Below are 21897 nucleotides of genomic sequence, written 5' to 3' on the forward strand. Positions count from 1 at the left end.
TTCATCAGCGATGAACTTAACCTGGAACCACCTGGGAGGGGATTACTACCATCGTTCCCCTTTACACCCAAGGAAGCCGGACTTAGGAAGTCACAGGGCTAACAAGTGCCCAGATGAAGCCCCCACTACCCCACAGGGTATAGAACCACCAGAAATGGCCTGACTGGTGCAGGACAATAAGCTCAACCCCTAGAAGACTGGTGCGCACTGGGGAGCAGGGCTAGGGGCTTATAAGAGGTCGAGAGATTTTTCTATCTAATCCGCCAAAAGGGACAGCAGCTCCCCCCTTTCCCAGACTCAGCCCTTCCTGAGGCTCACCCTGAGAATCTCCAATTTGCCCAGAGCCCCAAGTGGAAGCTGTTGTGTCCTCTCTTTTCAACTCTTTTGAAACATCCTAGATTCAGAGAGGGACCAAATCCCAGCCTCTGTGTTCCGTGAGCTTCCCCACCCCCCCGCCAAACTCCAAGGGGTCCCTCCCAGCATGACAGATGGCTACTCACTCACAAGCTTTCACATTCTCTTTATTAAAAATCTTTTTTTTTTTCCTTCTGTAAAAACACTTACGCTCAGGAAAAGTGGTGACGATTTATGGGATACTCAACAAATTCCAATACTTTACAGGTTCAAGTGTAAATTAACTAGTGTTTTTCTTTTTCTCGTAAGCTCAAAAAACAAACTCTGGTCCAGTTCAAGTATAATCTAACAGATCACAGGCTCGGACTATCCAAGAAAGGGAAACCCTGATCGTAATGGCTGCTGCTCACTAACATTAAATGTACCGAATTCCTTGGGAGTATTGTCTGGATATACTTGTATTACAGGTGTTTACAATGAAAATTACATAGGCCTTTTGTTATATTAACCCAGGGTACAAAGGAATCTGTTGCTCAAGGTAGCAGCGGCTCTCGAACAACCTTTTTGGGGAGACACTTTGAAATGGTTGACAAACACTGAAGAAAAGCTTTAAAAAATAAATCAATATTTTCTGGTTGCCTTTAATACTGCAGTGTGTATGACACACGTAGGAATAAAAAGAGCAAATTATAGAATGGGTAAAGGACCATGCCAATGGAACTGTATAAAAATAAATAAAAATAAATATATATATACACACAAATATAGATTCTTAGACGATTTTGAAACCGAAGGTTCTGACTGAATACAGAGCACGCCTCTCCTCTCTCCCTCCCAGTGACTCTGACCAGCTTTCCTATCAGCAAGGGAGCCTTTACATTACTCAGGAATGAGGCTGTTTCCACAGCCATCCAGGTTTCCATAGAAACGCCACTGAGGGGAAGAGCTGGTGGGGTCAGCTTCCACTTTGCTGGGAGAAAAGACTGCTAGACTCTTTGAAAATGCACAGTTCCAGCCTCTGACGGAGGTGGTAGACTTTCCCCAGCAAGGTTTGGCAAGAAGGCCAGAGATCCAGCCCTCTGGCGGGAACTTCACTCTGGTGGGAAGACAGACACACAGGGCCAAAGGTTTTCCTAGACACGGAAGAGACTGGTTTCCAGAATGCCAGGTAAAAACCTGTGGAGGCAGCCAGGGAACCAGGTCTGGGCTGAGCCACCATCTTCATACCCTACTCTGAAACACCAACCTTTCTGAGGGCCCCAGGTGGCCCGGTGCCAAGTTCAGGTTTCCTGTTCCTACAGCCTCTTCTCATTAAACTGTCCAAGCCGGTCTGTTTCCTCTGGTGCCTTAACTCTTCTCTGTCACAGGCTCTCAACAAGTGTCTCCTTGCCGGTGACCATTTGCCCCAAGGTTCACATAGGATCGTTTCATTACATTCTACATCTCTTTCCTTTTTGTGTCTCAGTTTCCACATTGATAAAATGTCAGTGTTGAACTCACTAATCTCTCTCCTCTTCTGCTGTTAGAGGGCAGAATGTACAGTATACTCTTTTCTACCATAAAAGAAAAATGCAAAATAAATAAGACAATCCCTTCCTGGTCTACCTGTGGCAGCAGGAATAGAAACAACAGAACTGTCTTCTAGGGGCTGAGCCGGAGCGCCTCCTCCAGGCAAGTATCTCAGCTGTGAGAACGGCACCAGGCTCCCCTCTGACCTTCTTGACGTCCTCTCTTGGGGCTGCGGCCGAGCCTCATTTCCCCAAGCACCTTTGTCCCAAACCTTCCCAATGTTACATCAAACTGGAGACCCCACCACTCATCCGGGACCTGAAGGCTCTGCTCTCTAGTTATCAGATGGCCCGATGGAAGCGAAGGGCTCTGTTCTGCACAACATTTGACATCAAAGTCTGCACATGGGGTCAACTCTGAGCTGCCCTTGACCTTCTGCCACATCGGAAAGGGCCCACCTACAAACCCCAGGCACTCCTCAAATGCTCTCCAGCCCTGCAGCCTGCTCTTTCCTCAGCTTCTTCCCTCACCGAGACACCATTTAAAACCATCCCACAGTAAGGCTGCTGGAGCCCAGTGTGCAGGCACCAAGGGTGAGTCAAGGACAGATGCCACTGCCTTGTTTTGGTGTCACCTGAGCCAATGCGACCCATGGCAGGGAGGCAAACATTCGACCTATGCCCTTACCAACTGCTGTTTTACCTAAAGGAAGAGGATGCGTCTGTTTTCGTTTTCATTAGAGTGACTCTACACCACATTCATTGCACAGAATAGAACAATCCCTGGCATCTCCTGAAACCACGTGGAGGGAAATAAGTTTGGTGGGAACTGATCGGAGCTTCCAAAATGAAGGGCTCTTTTCCTTCTCTGTAAAATTCACTTAATTTTACTTTAAGGCATGAACCTGGTAGACGTCTAGAATAACTGAAAGGGTAAAAGAGTTATTAATAAAATCAAGGGCTTTTCAGAAAGGTGGGCCAGCTGGAGGAACTCCCAGTTTGTGCCGACTGATTGTCTAGGGTGCCCCCTCTCCTCCACTGCAGGGTCCCACTCACTCCCCTCCCGCACAGGATGCCAGGCAGAGAAACTGCCCCAGGGTCACTGAAGTGGTTCTTGAGCCAGGAGTTTCCGTGAAATCTTTTCCTTGGATGACTCAGCCTGGCCTGATCTGTCCGATCCCATCAAAAATGTGAACACTGTGAAAATCCCTGAGAAGTTGGATTTTATGAAGAGGAAATGACCCTTGGCACAGAAAGGGGGGCGGGGGGAGAAGAGAGAGAAGCAAATTAAAAGATTGTCTGAGGGAAACAAGAGTCACAGCGATTGAGTGTTGAGTGGGCCACGCTCAATGGGCTAGACACAGCAGGGTCTGGGAGCAGCTCTGGGAGACATTTCAGAGGCGTTTTCATGAATCTTTGAGAACAGATGCAGGCAACAGGCCTGCCTTGTTTTTCTTCCTCTCTGTCTTTAGTTCCCGTCCTGGAGATCAGGAAGGCCCCACCTCCTAGGCCCTCCTTCACCGTTTCCACCAGGGGTGTCAGAGCTTCTTCTTTTCAAAGTGGGGCACAATTCCGCTGTCCTCAGTCCTCGGGCTGCCTGGCCCCTCTGTTTCCTTTAGGCCCTCCTCAGCCAGCTGGGACAGGTATTTCTGTGGTGGGAAGAAAGTGACAGAGGAAGGGAGAGGGTCAGTGGTGACCTGAAGGGAGAGGAGAGGAGAGGAAGTGCTGTGTGCTTTGCCCCCCGCCCCAATCATCTTGCCTAATGGGTGACACCCCCTCACCTGCCTCCTCAGATCCTTCTGGGGCTATAGGACCCACAATAAGCAATGCACTTCCTCCCCCTTTATGGTAGTTTACAAGTAACGCATGTCTCCTGTAGCAAGCCTAGAAAGTACAGCTCCCAACAATAGCAAACACTTCCAAGGCCTTATCCTGTGCAAGCGCTGTTGTTTTTCTTATCTAAACTCATTGAATCCTCATAACAACGCTACTTGTTTTCCAAAAAGAGCTCCAGTATCCAGGAGGTCCATCCACGTGTAAAGGAAGAGGGAGGAGAGGGAAGCTGGAAGGGTGGGAGGAGAGAAATGCTGTCTGTCCTACAGAGATTGTGAAAGCCAGAACTGCAGCCTGACATTTGAGACTCCTAACAACCTGTTTCCTGTCAGGCAGGCTGGCAGGTGGAGGTCTTGGAGGTCCTTCTATGGATGTCTGTTCCACAGTTGGGGCTGCCTCACCTGCCAGGACATTCACTGCTAGGACGGGCCCCCAGCCAAACGTCAGGCCACTTCTGGGATTCTGCATTCAATGCAGTGAAACAGAGCTAGAAAACGCCTGGGGCCTCTGGTTGCTGGGCCGCCAGGGGCAGTGCAAACAGCACTGGATTAGGAGTCAGCAGGGTTAGGTCAGTGTGTGGGTGCTACTGTCAGTTGACCTGGGTTCAAATCCCAGCTCTCCACAGGCAGGTCACCCAGTATCTCTGACACCTGCATGGTGTGGGTGATAACGGAACTACCGCATAAGGTTGCTATGACATCTAAGAGAGGTACCATAAAGCACTTATCACGGCACTGGCACAAAACAAACACTCCGTAATGCTGCCCTTTATCATGAGTGGCACCAGCCATCTAATTTCAGGGAACTCACTTATCTCCTCCCAGGCTGGACCCTAATCTGTTAAATGGGAGAAACGGTCTCCTCTCCTTTCTCCCAGGGTGATTTTGACGGTCACACGAGATGATGTATGTAAGATGACTGGCCCTGCCTGCTCTCTCTAGAAGTGGCTGGGGTTGGCTTTGGGAGGTGGGTGAGCCTGACGGGGAGAGGGGCAGACCATGGATCCCTGTGGGCCAGGTTACAGAGGGAGGGCTGGGTTTCCCCTTTGCCTCAGCCCAGGGGAGGGAAAGGTGTGCTCAGGAAGGCGAGTGGATGAGTGTATTGCTACAGGCACGTTCCTGTCCGGACCTGGTGCCATGCAGGTGCCTGGTTTCCCATATGGCACTGACTCCACCCCTTGTTCCAGATCGCTCTGGGTGGGTTTCCTCTGGGCCATGCCCAGCGGTGGGGCACAGCAGGGGCTGCACAGAGAGCATGGGAGAGGCTGCTTCCACCTGCTCCCTGCCTCGAAGAGCAATCCCAACCCCTGCCTCAAAGCCTCCTGGTGGGGCCAGGTTTACAAGTTGCTTGACTTCAGTGTCTGCCAGCATCTGCTGCTCGGATCTGAATTCTCCATTTTTTACAAATGTAACTTGGGTTAGAGTGGGGTGGGCAAGGCTGTGTGGACAGAGATGTTCTGTCAAGGCCACTGACAGAAACCCTATCTGGGAAGCCTGCGGTGGAGGCTCCCAGCTCCCTGGCAGGTGCACAAGGAAACCTGAACTGCAGTTGACAGGTGTAAGGACTTAGCCACTGTCTGAACCAGACATGCCTGGGGACACAGGAATGGCTCTGGCCTGCTGAGAGAGGTGAGTCTGCCTGGAGGTCTGGTCCTGAGGCCCAGAACACAGTGCAGTCCACTGCTCTGGAAAAACACACGGGATTTAAAATTAGAGACCCTGGCACTCTTCCTAACTTCCTGGATGACCTTGAGTTGTATGGTCTCCTTGGGGTCTGTATAATCTAACCAATAATTCTGGATGAATTCAGAGGTTCTCACATTGAAGTATCAGAACTTGCTGGAAGGATTTTTTAAATTCAGATTCTCAGGCCAGACCTAGAGAGAATGAATACGCAGGTAGAAGGTGGGTCCAGGAAATGGCATTTATAAAAAATGCCAGCTTGCATGAGGACCGAGGTTTAGGAAAATCAGGACCAGATGATCACTAAGACCCTGTCCATCCGTGCCGTTCCCCAGTTTTCATTTTGTTGGGGTGGGGGTGCTGATGTCTTCAGGGTAGATGGCTGCCCTCAGCTGGTTGTGTGGAGCCCAGTCTGAACCCTTAGTCTGGCCAAGTCAGGCCTTCACTGCCCGCCCTCCCCCAGGACAGGCTGGGACCTGGGCCCCAGACCCATGGCCTCATCAGTCACAGAGCAGCTGCTCTCTGGAGGGAAATCAAGAGGCTTAAATGACCTGAGTTTGGGCATAGCCAGTGACAGTCCCTGCAGATGGTGACCCAGGCCATGACATTATGGGCCTCAGTTGGCATGACCAGCTGAGTAGAGTAAAAAGAGGAAAGTGATTAAGAATCAGGTGCTCTGTTTCCAGCCTGGTAACTCACTATCTGCATGGCCTTGGACAAATCACACAGCTTTTCAACTGTAAAACAAGAGAATTGGCCCTTAACTAGGAGGTTAAGAAACTTCAAATCATTTGGGGGACTTTCTCAAATTAAGTACTTTCCATTTAAGTATCCCAAATTCCACTGAATATCTGACTGAGGATACCTACTTGTGAAACACTGTCCAGGGGATTCTGGTCTACCTCTCATGTTAAAAACCACAAGAATAGCCACTCTTTGACAATTTAGCTGTGGAATTAGGGTACGCTGCCAACCTGGGGGTCTTTCTGAGTTGAAGCCTCATGTGTCAAAAAACTACTCTGATTCCTTGCAGTACAAACAGGAGGTGTCTTAAAACACTTACCCTGGGCATCTCATATACCGAGCTTTCATTAATTTACTAAATCCCAACCTATCCCAGTTCATTATGAAAACCACATTCTAATATGCCCTATATTCATTATCTGTATGTTATAGGACATATTACTATATTTTATTGCTTTTAAGATGTCTTTTTTTTTCACACATTAACATCTCTGAAATCAAGATGCATTTTACAGTTGATGGAGCCTCACAGTGTAATTTGCAACATTCTTTTTTTCCTGTTGGTATTGAAACATAGTGTCTTACACTGATGCCACCTTAGATTGAACGAAATATGGTATATAGAGTATTTTTATGTCACCTGTTAATAGACTTTAAAACTTTATTTATGTATTGCTTATTTCCTACACTAGAATGGAAGCTCCATGAGGGCAGGGGCTTTGCCTGTATTTTTTGGTTTTTGTTGTTGTATCCCCAGTGCCTAGAACAGTGTGTGCTACATAGTATGCCTGTGACAAACAGTTGCAGGAGGCAGCCGGATGGCTCCGTTTTTGGTGAGAGTGCAAGCTTCGATTTCTACATGGGCCAGTGAACTGTGTTCTCCACAACGCAGAAAACAATGGCTTGAGCTTGAGCTTGGAGCTGAGCCACTGGAGGGCGGCGGCTGGTTGGCTCAGTGGTTGGAGCACGGTACTCACAACACCAAGGTCACCGGTCCGATTCCCACATGGACCAGTGAGAAGCAACGGCTTGAGCTTGGAGCTGAACCACTGGTAGACAGCCAGTTTGCTCAGTGGTTAGTGAGGTGCTCATAATACCAAAGTCGCCGGTTCGAATCCCACCATGTGAGGTGCACCCTCCACAACTAGGTTGAAAACAACGACTTGACTTGGAGCTGAGCTGCGCTCTCCCACAACTAGATTGAAAAACAACTTGACATCCTACAAGAACACACTGTTCCCCAATTAAAAAAAAAATACAGTTGCAGTATGGATAAACATTTCAATAGAGCATAATAGTGACCTTTATTCTAGCAAACAAGGATACTGCACAGAGGAACAGAAACAGAGAGATATCTGCATCTGGCACATCCAGGTCTTTTGAAAACAGTCAGCCCCAACCATGGGCCACAAACTCGAGTTACTCAGTCTAGAGAGAAAGGCAGATACAAAAAACCCAACCCAATAAAACGTTCTAAGTACCAAAGTGGAGACGCGCTCTGAGAGCACATGGGAGGCAGCCACCACGTGGAAAAGCCTGGTGGAGTCAGGTCGGGGCGAAGAGTAAGGGTTCTCCATGTGGTGGAAGGAAAGAAAAACTCAGAAACAGAGACCAGAGAGGCCCCCAGTGCTAGGTGAGGAAGGCTGATATTACCTGTAAGTTCCTGTAATGGACAGCGCTGCGACAATGGCTTATCTTCGCCATCTCCTCGCTCGTGTAGAACAGTCCACACAATTTGCAGTAAAACCCAGTCCTGGGCACCACGAACTCCACCCCTGCAGAAGGATGGGAGATGGACAAGTTGTCAATTAGGGACGCGATGGGAGGCCCTGGGGTCCTGCAGCCGTCGGGCGGAAATGGGAGCAATGAGCTCCAGGCCTCACTGGCTGTGGCTTTGGCTGGTTACCTAGCTTCTCCAAGCCTCAGTTTCCTCATATGCAAAACAGGCACGTAGAGAATAGCACCTACTTCCTTCACAGGTGGTTGTGAAGGTAAGGGATGGAGTGCTGAGAAGTACATGCTCTGTAACTGTCTCTGGGAACTGCTCTCTGATTACAAGCCTGTTTCCGGGGAAAGGAGGTTTCATACGTTTCACTTGTTGGATTTCGTTTCTCCACACTGTACCCCTCTCTACGGAAGTTGTGGCCAGGACTCTGGAAGAGTGCTTTCATTTTTGTTTGCTTAATTTAGAATTCTGTTCATTAAAGAAACTTTTTAAAAATAAGCGAAAGTGAGGAAAAATCACCCAGAGTCATTCCAATCAAAACATTTTCTTCCACACTGTCTTTATGTAGAGCTTTTTCTTTGCAGGAAGAGGGGGCAGTTTTAATTATACCCTAAGTATAATCTGTCTCCTCCCTCCCTTTTTCACGTATTATCATAAATATTCCCCAGTCTTCACATCTGAACCATCAAGTAATAGTATTTTATTTGTCATTTATTAAATGTAAGTCTCAGGATTCTGGGAGGCCTTTTGAATCTAAGGAAAGGAAACAGTGACCTAAGAGCCAAAGAAGTGACAGTGTCACAGCCCGGAAAATTCATCTTTGAAAGGATGGTGGCTATTCCAGCCTCCCAAAGGTATTCTGGGGGTCACAGTTCTCCTCGTGAAGACACAGTCAGCAAAGTGGAAAGAGCCCAGATCTGAGAGAGCAGATGTTAAGAACCTACGTAACCTGGGGAGAATTAGCTGAATCCCTCCTGTGCCTCAGTTTCCTCAGGCACCTGATTAGAAAGCACCAGCAAAAGAGCAGAGCGTGAGGACTGTGGAAAACAGGACCCATCATGGAGCAAAAGAAGAGGGGCTGATGGCTTTCAGATCCCGCTTTCAGGTCGGGCCCCACACTGCGTGGGCTGACATACTTCAGCAATGGCTGTGCTGCTGCCATCTGGTTGGCTCCCACTGCTCTGCTGGGGGGTTGCAGAGCTGGCCACACTGAGTGGAGGGGAGAGAGGGGGCTGGGAGCAGCACACCAGGGGAACAGTTCCAGGGGAACAGCAGCTTCTTCCAGACAGGGAGACAGGCCAGGTCTCCACGAAGGCTGTGTATGACCACAAGTCTGGGGCTTCTTTCACTTTCCTCCTCCCACCTCCCATGAGACAGAGCTGAGTGCAGAGGAGACCCTGTCATAGAGAAGCAGCTTAGACTTGTAATTACAACTTTTTTTTTTTTTTTTTTAACATTTCAGAAAAGCCACTTATCAGTGTAGAGGGGCAGGCCTGGAGGGAGGGGTGAGCCTGGGAGGCCTGCCCACAGCCCGCCTTGACAAATTGCTTCTCTGTGGTTTAGGGCCTGGGGAGCCTTCTCAGCTAGTTCTCTCTGACTGCCACGTAGCACTGCTGTGCCCTCAGCAATCTCACTCAGGCCCGGCTGTCCAAAGGGAGGCCGAGTGCCCTTCCGCCTCGCTCCTCCTCCCCCCTCACTGCAAAGGATGGAGAAACGGCCCCAGCTTGGCTTGTGGGCGGCCAGTTCAACCCCCACCTCACAAACGGGCCCTGGCTCCTGCCTGTGGCTGCCCAAGGAGCTTTAAGCAAGGCCTGCCTTCGTCCTCTGTTCCTACAACATAGCCCTCCCCTTGCTGCTGCTCTACCAGGAGCAGAGGCCCACGCAAGGCAAGATCAAGGCAACTGGCAAAGGTGAAGCAGCAGCGGAGGCCACAGGGAGTGAACGCAAGCCTGTGAGCAGAGCCGGCCCCTCTGCCCTGTCCCAGCCAGACCCTGCAAGACTGGACACGTTGGTGGTACCAGGAAAGAATCCTTGGGGTTTTCACTGCAGACCCTGGCTGAGGTCTCCAGAAACCTAGTTTCCCAACTGGCCTTCCAGCCTGTGCTAGGGCCCCCAGAAAGGGTGCAACAGCCTCAGAAACCACCACACAGAGAGTGAATAAAGCAGGGCCTGCACTGGCAGCTCCCCCCCTTTCAACCAAAGCACATGGCTACCATCTGTGGTGTTCTGGGTGAGATTTCACTTGAACAAAGGCTTCCACTGCCAAAAAAGAAAAAGAAAAAGGGCTTGGAAGCCACTGTATAGTGGAGGGGAAATGGAATTCAGAGTCACATAGACCTAGCTCTTTTACTTACACTGTGTGACCTCAGATACATTACTCAACCTCTCTGAGATTAGTTTCCTGATCTGTAAAATGGGAGTAATAATACCACACATGTTGCTATGGGGAAGCACCTATCATTTTACCCGGTGCTCAGAAAATATGAGTTTTCCAGACACGTGTTAAACATTTCTCCAAGAGGCCACCTGCCTACGCATCGGCCTTCACGCCCTCCACCCCGTCACCAAGGCCGCCTGGAGAACCTGTACCCCCCAGTCTGGCAGCAACTCTCTTCCCTGCCCCCACCCAGCAGCTGGTCAGACGTACTGGGCAGTCAAAAGGCAGAACTGGGGGAGGAGAAGTCTGACCAGGGAGGATCCCCAAGTGACTGGTAAGTCCCCTGGGTACCTGGGAGTTGCCCCAGGCACCACAGTGCCAACACCGCCTCAGGACGCCTCTGGAATGTGAGGTTCAAGTGAAGCAGCAGCATCAAGAAAACCTGCCACAGCTCCGATAGTTCTGGAGCCACCTGCTCCTCCCATTTTTCAGCCTCTATTAAGTATAATAATTAAAGCTGCATTTGCCTTCTAATAATAGCTCTTGGCACAGGCAATTATAACTCCGTCATCCTAGCAAAGTCGGGGATGGGTGGAGGGGGAGCTTGCATTTTATAGGCAATGCCCTTTGGTTCTGGTTAAAAACAGGCCTTGGCAGGCTCATGCTGGCTGGAGTCACCCAGAGCTGGCCTGGAACACACGGGCAGTGCCCCCCTCCCATGCCCACCGCAGTCCCTGAGCAACGGGACTTTACCTCTCCCTTTCCTCCTGATGGTATGCGGTCCTTGGCACTCTCATTCCGCCTCCCTGCTCTCCACAGGGACAAAGCCAGAAAGTTGTCACTCATCTTCCTGGAAGTCTCTCTACAGTAGTGACTGATCCTGGAGGGTGAAGGGTTATGCAGCCCCAGTGAGGGGACGTAGCAGGTCTCAAAAACAACTTCATAAGCAAATAATAATAGACAACCCTTTCTAAGTACCTCCTACCGGAAGACTCTAAAACCTTCCAAGTATTCCTTTAATCCTCCAAATAACCCTGTACCTGGTAGGCTTCTATCACTGTGCCTGATTTATACATGAAAAAAGCCAGCAGAGAGGTTAGCTAAGCTGTCTTTGTCCCCAGCCAGCTGGGGTTGGAACCGAGGGAGTCGGGTTCCAGTCTGTGCTCTGAACCACTGTACAAATCTGCCTTTCCTACACTGTCCTGCTCAGCCTGGAGAAACAGGAAGGCGGGGGGGCCTCAGGTTAGACATCCCAAGTTCTGACCTGAACTTGCTATGTGATCTTAGGTGAGTCTCTGGGCTTTAGTTCCCTACCTGTCAAATGTGGATGATAGTACCATCCACCCCTTCCCACCCCCAGAGATCAAAGAGGTAATGGGTCTCAAAGCTAACTGAAGGCTGTAATCAAGTATAAAACTACAATCTGTGATGGCCCCAAACAGGAAGCAGCCCAAATGCCCATCAACAAATGAATAAACAAAATGTGGTATGTCCCATCCACAAGGCAATACTCCTCCACGATAAAAAGAAACCAACTGTAGACACACCCAACAGTATGCATGAATCTCAAAATAATTATGCTGAGTGAAAGAAGCCAGGCAAAAACAGTCATCCTGTATGATTCCCTTTCTAGAAAATTCTAGACTGCAAACTAGTGTTTAGTGACAGAAAGCAGATCAGTGGTGACCTGGGGATTGAGGTACAAAAAGGGAAGGATGACAAAGGAATATCAAGGAATTTTGGGGATGATGCTATGTCCACTGTCTTCATTGTGGCAATGGTGTCACAGCTACATATGCGTGTCAAAACTGGTAACACTGCACGCTTTCAGTATGTGTACATCATTGTACATCAGTTACACCTCAACAAAGCTGCTTAAAAAGACAGAATGAAACACTATTTTCCTCCTAACAGATTGGTAAAGATTGAAAACTAATAATATGCAGTGTTGGCAAGGATGTCGAGAAAGAGAACTCTCTCACTCAATGTAGCAGTGAAAACTACTATAATCTTTTTGAAGTGCAATTTAGTAGCAACTATGAAAAGGTGAAATGCAAACACATATGACTCCACAACCTCCAGGCCAGGATGCTGTCCTACAGAAACATGGGCCAACAAAGGTAACAGCACGTTTAGGAGGCAGCAGAGCACAGAGGCAGCATGGTTCTAGAGTCAAACCACTGGGGCTTAAGTCCAGTCTTTGCTGATCTTTAGCTTTGCAACCCTGCATCTCAGATTTCTTATCTGTAAAACAAAAATAATATTACCTACCTCTAGGTGTTTTCAGAGAGCTAAAATGAGATAATACATACAAAAACTAAAAGATAAAAAAAAAAACTAGGAGCGGTGCTTGCACTGTAAGCGATAAAAATAAAGGCTTCGTTATTATAGCATTTTAATAACAGGAAAAAACAATTAAAAAAATCTTAAATATTCACCAGTAGAATGGGTTGATAAGTTATGGTACATCTTTTAAGATGGAATATTTGCAGTGGTTAAAAAGAATGCATTCTCTATGTACTGACATGAAAAGATCTCCAAAACCTGCTGTTAAGTGAAAAAAGCAAATTACAGGACATTATGTATATAGTGTGATCCTATTTCTGTAGGAGAAAAACTATTTGAGGATATGACAGTAGCTACCTCTGGAGTTGGGGAGAGGCCAAGGGGAAGAGGTATGACATTTAATGTTTACTTTATATGGTTCTTATTTTTTAAATTAATCACAATAATCTTCCACACTTTTTGTAATGAAAAAGAAAAAGACACTAATTATAAGGTAGCAGAATTTATTCTTAATTTTTGCTTGTGTGTGTGTGTCAATTAGATTCCAAGTTCTTGGATGACAAGAGACTTGTGTTACATTTCTTTGTCCCCTTTGAGCACCTCTCATAGTGCCACGTACCCAGTAAGTGCTGTTGACTGAATGAAGGCATAAAGAATGCGCGATAGAACCATCTGGCATTCCCTGATAAGGCAGCCTGTGCAACTGTCTTCCAGGCTTAAAACACCTGGGCCCTTCATGCACTTATCTCAGTCCATTCTAAGGTCAGTACTTCTTTGTTTGTTTGTTTGATTTCAGTTTTTGTCCTGGTATATGTTGGAGGCTATGCAGCAAATTTATCCCTTTGAAGAAAAAGGACATTTGCTTTTCAATCTCACTCTATGAAAACGGTACACTTGGAGGACAGAGACAGTAAGAAATTGTTTAAAGGAGATGAAACGAAAAAGAGAAACTGATGGAGTGAGCCTCCATATTGACTGGCCCCTCCCTGACTGAGCAGACGTGTGGTCACTGGTTATCACAGAACCTAGGCTATCGCCTTCCTTGTGACATCTTCCCAAGCTCCCTCTCTGAGCGCAGGTCTTACTGCTTTCACACCTTTCAGGGTCAATGCAAAGACACAAAGAGGATATAGGCTGCAGTGGGAGTCACGGGGTTGCTGGGAGTGTCAGAAGCTCCCAAAAAACTTTCCCCAAGTCCCTTCACTCCCTACCCTGAGCCTCTAGCTAACTCTTCTCTTTCAAAATGTGCCCGAGGAGATTTTATGATGAAACTCCCTCCCTGCTGCCCTTCTAACATCTGCACCATTGAAAACTCACTGATCTGGTCCAATTCACAGGATAAGTGAGAAAACTAAGGCTCAGGAACCCCCACCCACTGCTCTCGGTGAGGCCCTACCATTCCCTTGCCTGAGGCCTGAGCCATCACCACTCTCAGGGCCACCCCTACCCCACCTCTCAACTCCCCCGCCAGGTGCTTCCCTGACTAGGGCCCTGATCTCCTGGCTGCGTCTGGCTGGGTTCTGACAGTACCTCCCACTCCCAAGGCCTCCTAGAAAAGTATCTTTCTCTCTCTCTCTCTCTCTCTCTCTCTCTCTCTCTCTCTCTTCATTAAGGACCTGAAGTGATTGGGGGGAAAAAAAAAAAATTCCGGGCTATGACTTATCTGAGAACAGACAGTCACCCAGTAAGCGGAACAGGAAGGAGGGGGCCCAGGTCCCTCTCCATTCAATGCTCCCTCTGCCAAGTATATAGAGTCTGCCCCCAACGCAGTCTATTCTGCACCATTGCCTCAGAGAAGCTAATCGCTCAAAGAGGAAATAAATAGTGTTGTTTTGGGAAGGGCTGGGGCAGGGAGGGCAGGGAGGACCATGCGGAAGAGGTTGGCTCTTGACTTTGTGGCGGCCATTGGGCCTCTGCTTCCCTGCCTGCATGAGGGCCCTGTGCTCCGGAATAAAGCATTCCCTGCCAGGGGCTGTTTTAGTCTCTCAGAGCTCTGGCAAGAAACTGTAAAGTAGCACCTTGCAAACCTACTTTATTGCATCAGGCATGAAAAACAAGACAATGTGACAAGAAGCCCTCTCCAGCTCTTAGACGTTACTAGGAAACTGTCATTTCCTGGAGCAGAATTCTCAGGAAGGACGGTGTAGTTCGCCTACCTAGAGGAATGCTGAGTTCACTGAACACGTCCTCTGGTTCCCAGGAAGGCAAAGAAAGGGGCTGTTTCAGCTCCACTTCAGTGTATTCCGGTGACCTCATATCCAGAGATTTCATCTCCAGGTACCTGGAGCTTTCTGCAAAACATGGGCCAAAGCAAAGAATGAATGAAACACAACATGCCTCCCTGCAATTCTGTTCCTTGTGGTTGCTTGGCGTGATAAGGTGGGGCCAGGGTGAGGACTGCTCATTAGAGGCTAATAATTAAGAGCTTTTTTCCACTGCCAGAAGAACGCCGCACACAAGAAAACTTGGCACATCTTTGCACTGGGTCTATGGGGGATGGGCTGCTGATGCTTTGGAATGATCCACCCCCACGGCCCCCAACTCCGTGTCACTCCACGTCTGCAGGCAGAGGAATTACGAAAGGGCAAAAATTGTGCTGATGTGGACAGGAGCTGAGGCTGGCAGAAAAGGCCATGCCATTCTCCATTGAGAAGTGTTATTAAATATGAACTCCAGACACCGGGTAAGCTAATAGGCATGAACACCAGTGCATGCGGAGACCTATGCTGCAAAGGAAAGGGGGTTCAGGCAGAGCAAGGTGAATGTTTCACTCCTCCTTTAGTCTTGCTTCTCTAGACACAGCCCAGGCCTCAGCGTTTCTCTAGCAACAAGAAGGCAACTCATGACAGTGTTTCCATGGAGACTCAGAACCACAAAGGTGAAAAACACCTCAGGTCAGCTGGCTATGGAGGAAAGCCCAAGCCTCCAGCTCACCTACCAGCTCGTGCCTGCCAGCCACAGAGCCCTGTCTTACAAGGTTTATTTTGGAGCCGTTCCTCTATAGTGTCTGCCCCCCGACTCTTGCCCCTTGTACTCCAACCTCTGGAATGCTGCAGGCTTTCTGTGGAACGAATCTCTAGTTATTTTCACTGGGAGAACATGGAGGGCTACTCCCCTTCCTTGCTCCCAGAGTCCTTGATGGGGCTTAGTTTCCACTTGGCAGAGAAGATAGGGCTTAGCCTATTTTAAACTCTGTCTTTCATGATGTCATAGCACAGGGCACACACAAAACATCACCTCCAACTGAAGTGGAGGAGACGCCAGGATAAGTCTTGTTTTACCGTCAGACTCTGGAGAAAAGTGGGCCTGAGGCAGGAAGAGGGGGAACAGGCCATACCCCTTAGAGAGCCCCTCATTCTTCCCTCTGCTCACTCCTTGCTCGGCCTCCCACACTCCCACCCCCTCATGCAGGCCTCACAGAAATAATGACCTGGGTGGTCTTCTGTCCTGCAGGCACAGAGGCTGCTTGCTGCCCCCGGGGATCTCTGGCTGATAACTCAAAAGTTTTGCAAATTTTAGTTGTCAGAGTCCATCTGGGCTCCCGTAAATTCGGAGAAGTCTGTCCTATCTGAGTTTGCTTCTCAGAAAACATGTGGCCTCCTATCTGATTTCCTTTGCACCATTTGCCTAACAGCTCTGACAGTTTAACCAGGCTTTTAGAAGCTTGCTTTCTGCCCCAGCTGCAGTGCTGGTTGAAACCTTACCGATGTCTGTTCCAGCCTGTGCATGCCCACTCATACTTCTCTAGGTGACCAGTGGTCCCATCAACCCAACCACCCAGGAGAAAAGGCAGGTAGTTACCCTGGGTCGACACTCCTTGGCAAGCCTGGCTTTGGAGGTCAGTTTCAGTAGGGGGGCTGGCTTTCTCCTCCGGGGGGCTGCCTTCACAAGCCCCATCTTCGGGGGTCCCCCTGGCCTTGCCGTCATCGCGAAATGGACTAGGCTGCCGGGCCCTCTCCTCTGCTGGCTTGGGGGAAGACATTTGCTGGAGTGTGGGGGACAGACGAACATCTGAGCTCTCTGTTCCCTTTGCCTGCTTCTCGTAGCAATCTGAACCCTCCAGTGAGTGGCCTGTCTCGAATTCAGCTGGCTTCTGCTCAGCCTCCAGATTTAGGCCAGGCATTTCCACGTCCATGTCACTGGGACAGCTCGTGGAAGCAGAAGGCACTTCGTTGGGTGACTTGGGGCTGACTTCCGTAGCCCCGTTACCTATGGTCTTGACTCGCTCCTTGGCTAAATCCAGGTGTAAAGTAGTTGTCACACAGGGACATATTTCTGGGCAGATTTTGTCCTTCTGGTCAATGGGCACGATCTCTTCCAGCTCTGGGATGTCTGGTTCCATGATAAAATCTTCTTCCTCTCCCACCTCGTCCACTGTAACCAGTTCCTCCATGTTCGTGGGGTACCAGCTCTCCCCCTCTGCTTCACTTCCACTCTCCCAGTCTTGATCCTGAATAAAAGTGCAGAATGGAGGTCAGAGAATGGCTGAGGAGCCGGTCTCGGTGTTCAACTAGAGGGCACAAGCTTCAACCCCAGGACCCCTCAAACTAAAAAGATCCTGAGCATTCTTACCTGGGAACACTGACTGGGTAATCAGAAGCTATAAATCCCTCAAGTCCCATATCACTGATTCACCCCTAGGATGAGGCTCAAAACAGCACAGGGTTTGGAATAAGCCCTTAATACTTAATCCACCATGTTTAAAGTGGCACAAAGAATTTCAACCCCTAGTACAAAATAGGTGCTCAATAAATCATTTTTGAATGAGCCAATAAATGATTAACATATAAGCTCTAAACCAATCAGCTTGCTGGAGCTATTTCCTTGCATGTTGGGCATCACTAAATGTACCTATGGCAAAGTCCCCCATGAAATTCCCCCAAGCACCCTCTACCGCAAGGGTGCAACTTCCATAGCCCGGCTCATAGTAGGCCCTTCCTGAAACTTTCCCCTGGTGTCCCCAGGAGCCTACAGAACCAGCAGCCGGATTTAGGAGATCAGCTTCCCTGCCAGCGATAGCCATCTCTCTGCCTCTCCTGACCGGTAAGGCACGAAGCTGGCCACGTTCCAAGGACATTTCTTTTGGCCGTGGCAGCCCCAGCACTGGGTTTTTCATTTCAATTAACATAAAATAATCTTTACAAGCACAGGGGATGTCTTATTAATCCCAGGGTCTGGACCTGCTTAGGTCACGGCCCCAAATTGAATACCCCAAATCCCCCTTCCTGTCCCAGCCCCTCCCACGGGACCTGCCTATTTTGGGAGCCTGGCTCTGAAGCCCGAGTCTTTTTTGGGCACATGTTTTCTCTTATGAGCACAGCCAAGTTGCTGGAGAGTACGGCAAAGCCCAGGCATGTGGTCAAGATCTCTCCCTAAGGACTGTGCAGAGAGCCATTCCTCTTTGGGAAGACGGCTTCATTCATGGAACCTCCGGTGGGGTCTCAGTCACATCCCACACAGTGGGCATCACTGGGCAAGGCAGCGACTCCTGGGACTTGGTCCCCAGTGGCTGTCGTGCAGACGTGGCTACACTGCCGGCATCTGGGACAAACTTTACCTTCTTTGTCCTTGTGTTTTCTGGATCAGAGGACTCATGTTCTTTCTCCTGCCTGCCTGCTGAGGGCGGGCTTTCTTCCATGCCCTCTTTCCCAGCCTTACCAAAGGAAGAACAGAACAAACCAAATCGACAGTCAGTGGTGGCACAGAAAGGAGGGAGCCCCAAAAGAAAAAGAATGATACTGCGCACAGCTAGGTGTGTTGCATATATATTTCCTTTATCCTCACAAAACCCCTGGGAGGCAAGTGCTACTACCATCCTCATTTGACAAATGAGGAAACTGAGGCTCAGAGAGGTTAAGAAACTTGCTCAAGGTCACACAGACAAATGGAGGCCCAGAAATGTCTTAACAACTAGCCTGATGCCTTTAGGCGGGCAGACACCTCTGGTAAACTGGTAGTTTTTGCAGCCTCACTGTAGACAGTGAGGATGAGAAAGGGGCCAAGCGTGACCTGCCCCTGGGGTTAACAACCATCACGGTGATCTCTCCACAACAGATCTGTCTTGGTCATAAAAAACCACATCCATGCCACTTACGGGTATGAAGGGGTTGTCTCAGTGACCATCTCACCTCTCTTCTGCCCCATCTCTGTCCTAAAGCTACACCTCAAACTAGCCTTCCCCTCCCTTCTTCCCTCCTCCTCCTCCCTCTCTCACATTAAAGCCCTCCTCATGACAGTGTCCATGTCTGGGAAACTGGAGAATTGAAAGCCAGTGTCTGGTTTGAGAATTAGGGTCTCTGTCCAGCCTTTAAAACAGGAATCAGAAAACTATGTAGTCCTCAAGCCGAATCTGACCCCGTGCCTCTTTTGTACAGTCTGTGGACTATTAATAACAGTGCTTTTCACCTTTAAACAGTTACATTTTAAATGATTAGATAAGTACCTACATAATATCCTCAATTATGCCTCCTATATAGACTAAAATATTTACTATCTGGTCCTTTGTAGAAAAAGTTTGCCAGCCCCCAGTTTATTGGGAGGTTATTCTCCCATGAATTAAACTTTGGCCACCAAATCAATGACTATTCCTGGGGTTCCTCGGGGCAAGTTGCATCTTCTTGACATTTTTGGCTAAGGTAGGATCAAACCAAACGACTCTATTTCTGATTTCTTATGAGCAGACACACCCCTCTTGAGCTGAGAGGAGCCAGCTGGGGCAGGAGCTCAGGGCTGACTGGTTTAACCAGTTATTACAGGACAGGGGAAGATAGTTCAAATCCTCAAGTGCTTATGCTTCCCAGTGTTTGGAGCAGAAGATTCCACCCAAATCCCTGCTCAAGTCTTCCATGCTAACCTAAGTGCAAAGCAGCTGCAAAGGCCTTTTTAGTCATCAGAACCCATAGCTTCGACCAACAGGGGCCCACTTTATTTTTACCTCCCTGAATAAATTACCCTTGTCAAAATAAATAGTCCTCACCCTTCCCAAGCAGTTCCCACAGTCACCCGCCTAGGTCAACACAGTAAACTGGAGAGCCTCTCCAGTTCAAGCTGTGAAAGACAGGGACAGCCTGGCTAGGACAGAAGCCCCCCGCCATGCGGAGGACACAGAGCAGTGCCTTTCAGTGCACCCCTGGCCCTGGGATGACTTCAGGTGACAGCAGCAGCTTAATGGGAACAGACAAATGCGACCAACTCATTCCACTGTCCACACCAACTCATGCACCAAGATTCTAGGCCCCAATGGTTGCAAGCACAGGGTCAGGGCCACTGCTAAACCACCACCTTCTGCTCTGTAGCCTCCTCCCACATCTATTCTCCCTAAAGCAATCAAGAATGATCACTCCAAAATGCAAAACCCATCATACCCTCACTGCACCTTCTTGCTTAAACATTTCATTTGCTTCCCCTTGCACTTAGGATAAACAAAAATCCTTAGCCTGCTTACAAGGCCCTACATGATGTGGCCCCTGTTGACAATCAGCCTCACTGCCCACCATTCTAACCCTGGCTTTCTCTGCTCCAGGAAATCGGGCCTCCTGCCACTGGGCCTTTGCACATGCTGTTCCTCTGTCTGCTCTCCTTCCTTTTCACTCAGTAAATACTCACCACTCCTTCAAATCTCGATAGTCACATCTTAACCCAGGGAAGCCTCTAATTCATTACAGGCACTGACAGCATTCTATGCCGCCATCTCCTTCTTAGCACTTAACACTCACACTCTCCTACTCACTTCACAGGTTATGTGATAAGTATGTCTTTATTCCAGACCATGAGCTCCATGAGATCAGGAATTATTTCAGCTTCACTCACAACTGAGGCCCAGTGCTAGATGCTCCATGGACAGTGGTCAATGACAGAATGGAGACTGGTAGGAGAGGGTAGAGTGAATAATGAGTTTGCACCTGATTCCCGGCGTGCTTGGGTCTCTGTCTGGGTTCCACACTGAGCACAAATGGTTTTACGATTTCTCTCTCCTATGGATTGTTTTTACTGGAGACTGCATTCTGGGGACTCCTTGGCTCCATCTGGCTCACAGACATGTTTTGTTCTATACAGTTTCTAAAAAGTGGGGGATTTCGTACAGCTATCTGGACTTGGGTCTTGCTGTGAGAAACAGGAGATCTGACAGCCAAGGGCCTGTGTTCCTGGATGGCAGCCACAGCACGGAGCTGAGCAGCGGCTGGCTGTCCTCCACAGACAGACACCTCCTCCTTGGTCCTCCATGGTCCCACCTGGCTTCACTTATACAATCTGGTCAGTGTTACCTGCCTGGCTTCCCTTCTCAGGGTCAGGAACCCTTGAACCCCCTTCCAATAAGGTAGAGGAGTGATTCTTTCCAACCTTCTCCCAGTCAATGACTTGATTTCTTTCCTTCTTCCTGTGGTCTTGTGGTCGGGGTTGGGTCTCATGTATGGACCTGGCCACACAAACACTGAGTAGCACTCACGTCGGCTTCTCCAGCGCTTTCCCCAGAGATCCCAGAGGGTTTCTAATGTGCACAAGCTCAGGAAAGCCCTACAACAGCCTTGTGATCACACCCATTTCACAAACAAGGAAACTGAGAAAGAGAAGAAGAGAGTGTGACCAGGCTCTCAGAAGCCAGGCCTTTGCCTCCAGAGTGTGGGTTCAGCCATTCATTCCTTCAACAAGTACGTGTTGACCATCTGCTCTAATTGAGGGCCTAGGGACACAGCAGTAAGCGCAGCAAACTCCTGCCCTCGTAGAGGTTACACTTGGGTGTGTGGGGGGCAGACACTAAATAAAGTAAATAGACGTTAGGGGGTAGGTTAGAAGGATAGGTGCTCCCGAGAGAAGGAAGGCGGAAGAGGAGCAGAAGCGGGACCTAGTGGTTTCATGTAGTGGCCAGGATAATCTTGTGCAGAATGTGACAATGAGTTGAGACAAAAGAAGTGAGAGGAGACCCATGCGGACCTCGCTGGGGGTGAGGGTTCCCAGGCCGGGTCTGTGCGGGGAGGTGCCTGGCATATGAGAAGAAAGGCAAGGACACATGCTCAGCCATGTCGCCTTCACTCCCCAAGTCCAGTCCCTGCCCGTTAGCTGCATCCTGGGCAGCCCTGTGGGAATCTGGGTTGTTCTCGAGATCACGACAGAGCTTGAGACGAGTAAGGCCAACTCTTTGTTCTGCGGTTATTCCACCAAACAGTAGTGGCCTGCCTGGCTTCAAACCCACAGAAACAATCTGTTGGGACCCCAACAAGTCCCTCCTGACCCCACTGTAGGGCTATCAGAGGCAGAACCAACAAGGGGGACAGAATTGTGGGGAAACCCACAGGGTTTTCTGGGAATCCTTTTTGCCTGAGGGGCTCCGGAGGTAACCTACAGTGTGTGTCACCTTAAATGGGTCAGGGTTGTGTAAACCTAAGGTAA

At 49.1% G+C, this 21897-nt stretch overlaps 1 protein-coding gene across 5 annotated transcripts in view; it reads right to left on the reverse strand.

The window, feature by feature from the left end:
* Positions 1-503: 503 nt before the first annotated feature.
* The window catches only part of RBM20 (RNA binding motif protein 20), a 184043-nt gene continuing 162649 nt past the window's right edge, over positions 504-21897 (reverse strand). For all 5 annotated transcript variants that reach the window (XM_019725113.2, XM_074339075.1, XM_074339073.1 and 2 more), the window contains exons 10-14: positions 18068-18163; positions 16312-16960; positions 14667-14801; positions 7775-7896; positions 504-3511 (exon numbers count right to left, since the gene is read on the reverse strand). In XM_019725113.2, coding sequence (XP_019580672.2) covers positions 3401-3511; positions 7775-7896; positions 14667-14801; positions 16312-16960; positions 18068-18163 — 1113 coding nt within the window. In that variant the 3' untranslated portion in view covers positions 504-3400. The remainder of the gene's footprint in view (positions 3512-7774; positions 7897-14666; positions 14802-16311; positions 16961-18067; positions 18164-21897) is intronic.

Source organism: Rhinolophus sinicus, linkage group LG07 (assembly GCF_036562045.2).
Source record: "Rhinolophus sinicus isolate RSC01 linkage group LG07, ASM3656204v1, whole genome shotgun sequence".
Classification (NCBI taxonomy): domain Eukaryota; kingdom Metazoa; phylum Chordata; class Mammalia; order Chiroptera; family Rhinolophidae; genus Rhinolophus; species Rhinolophus sinicus.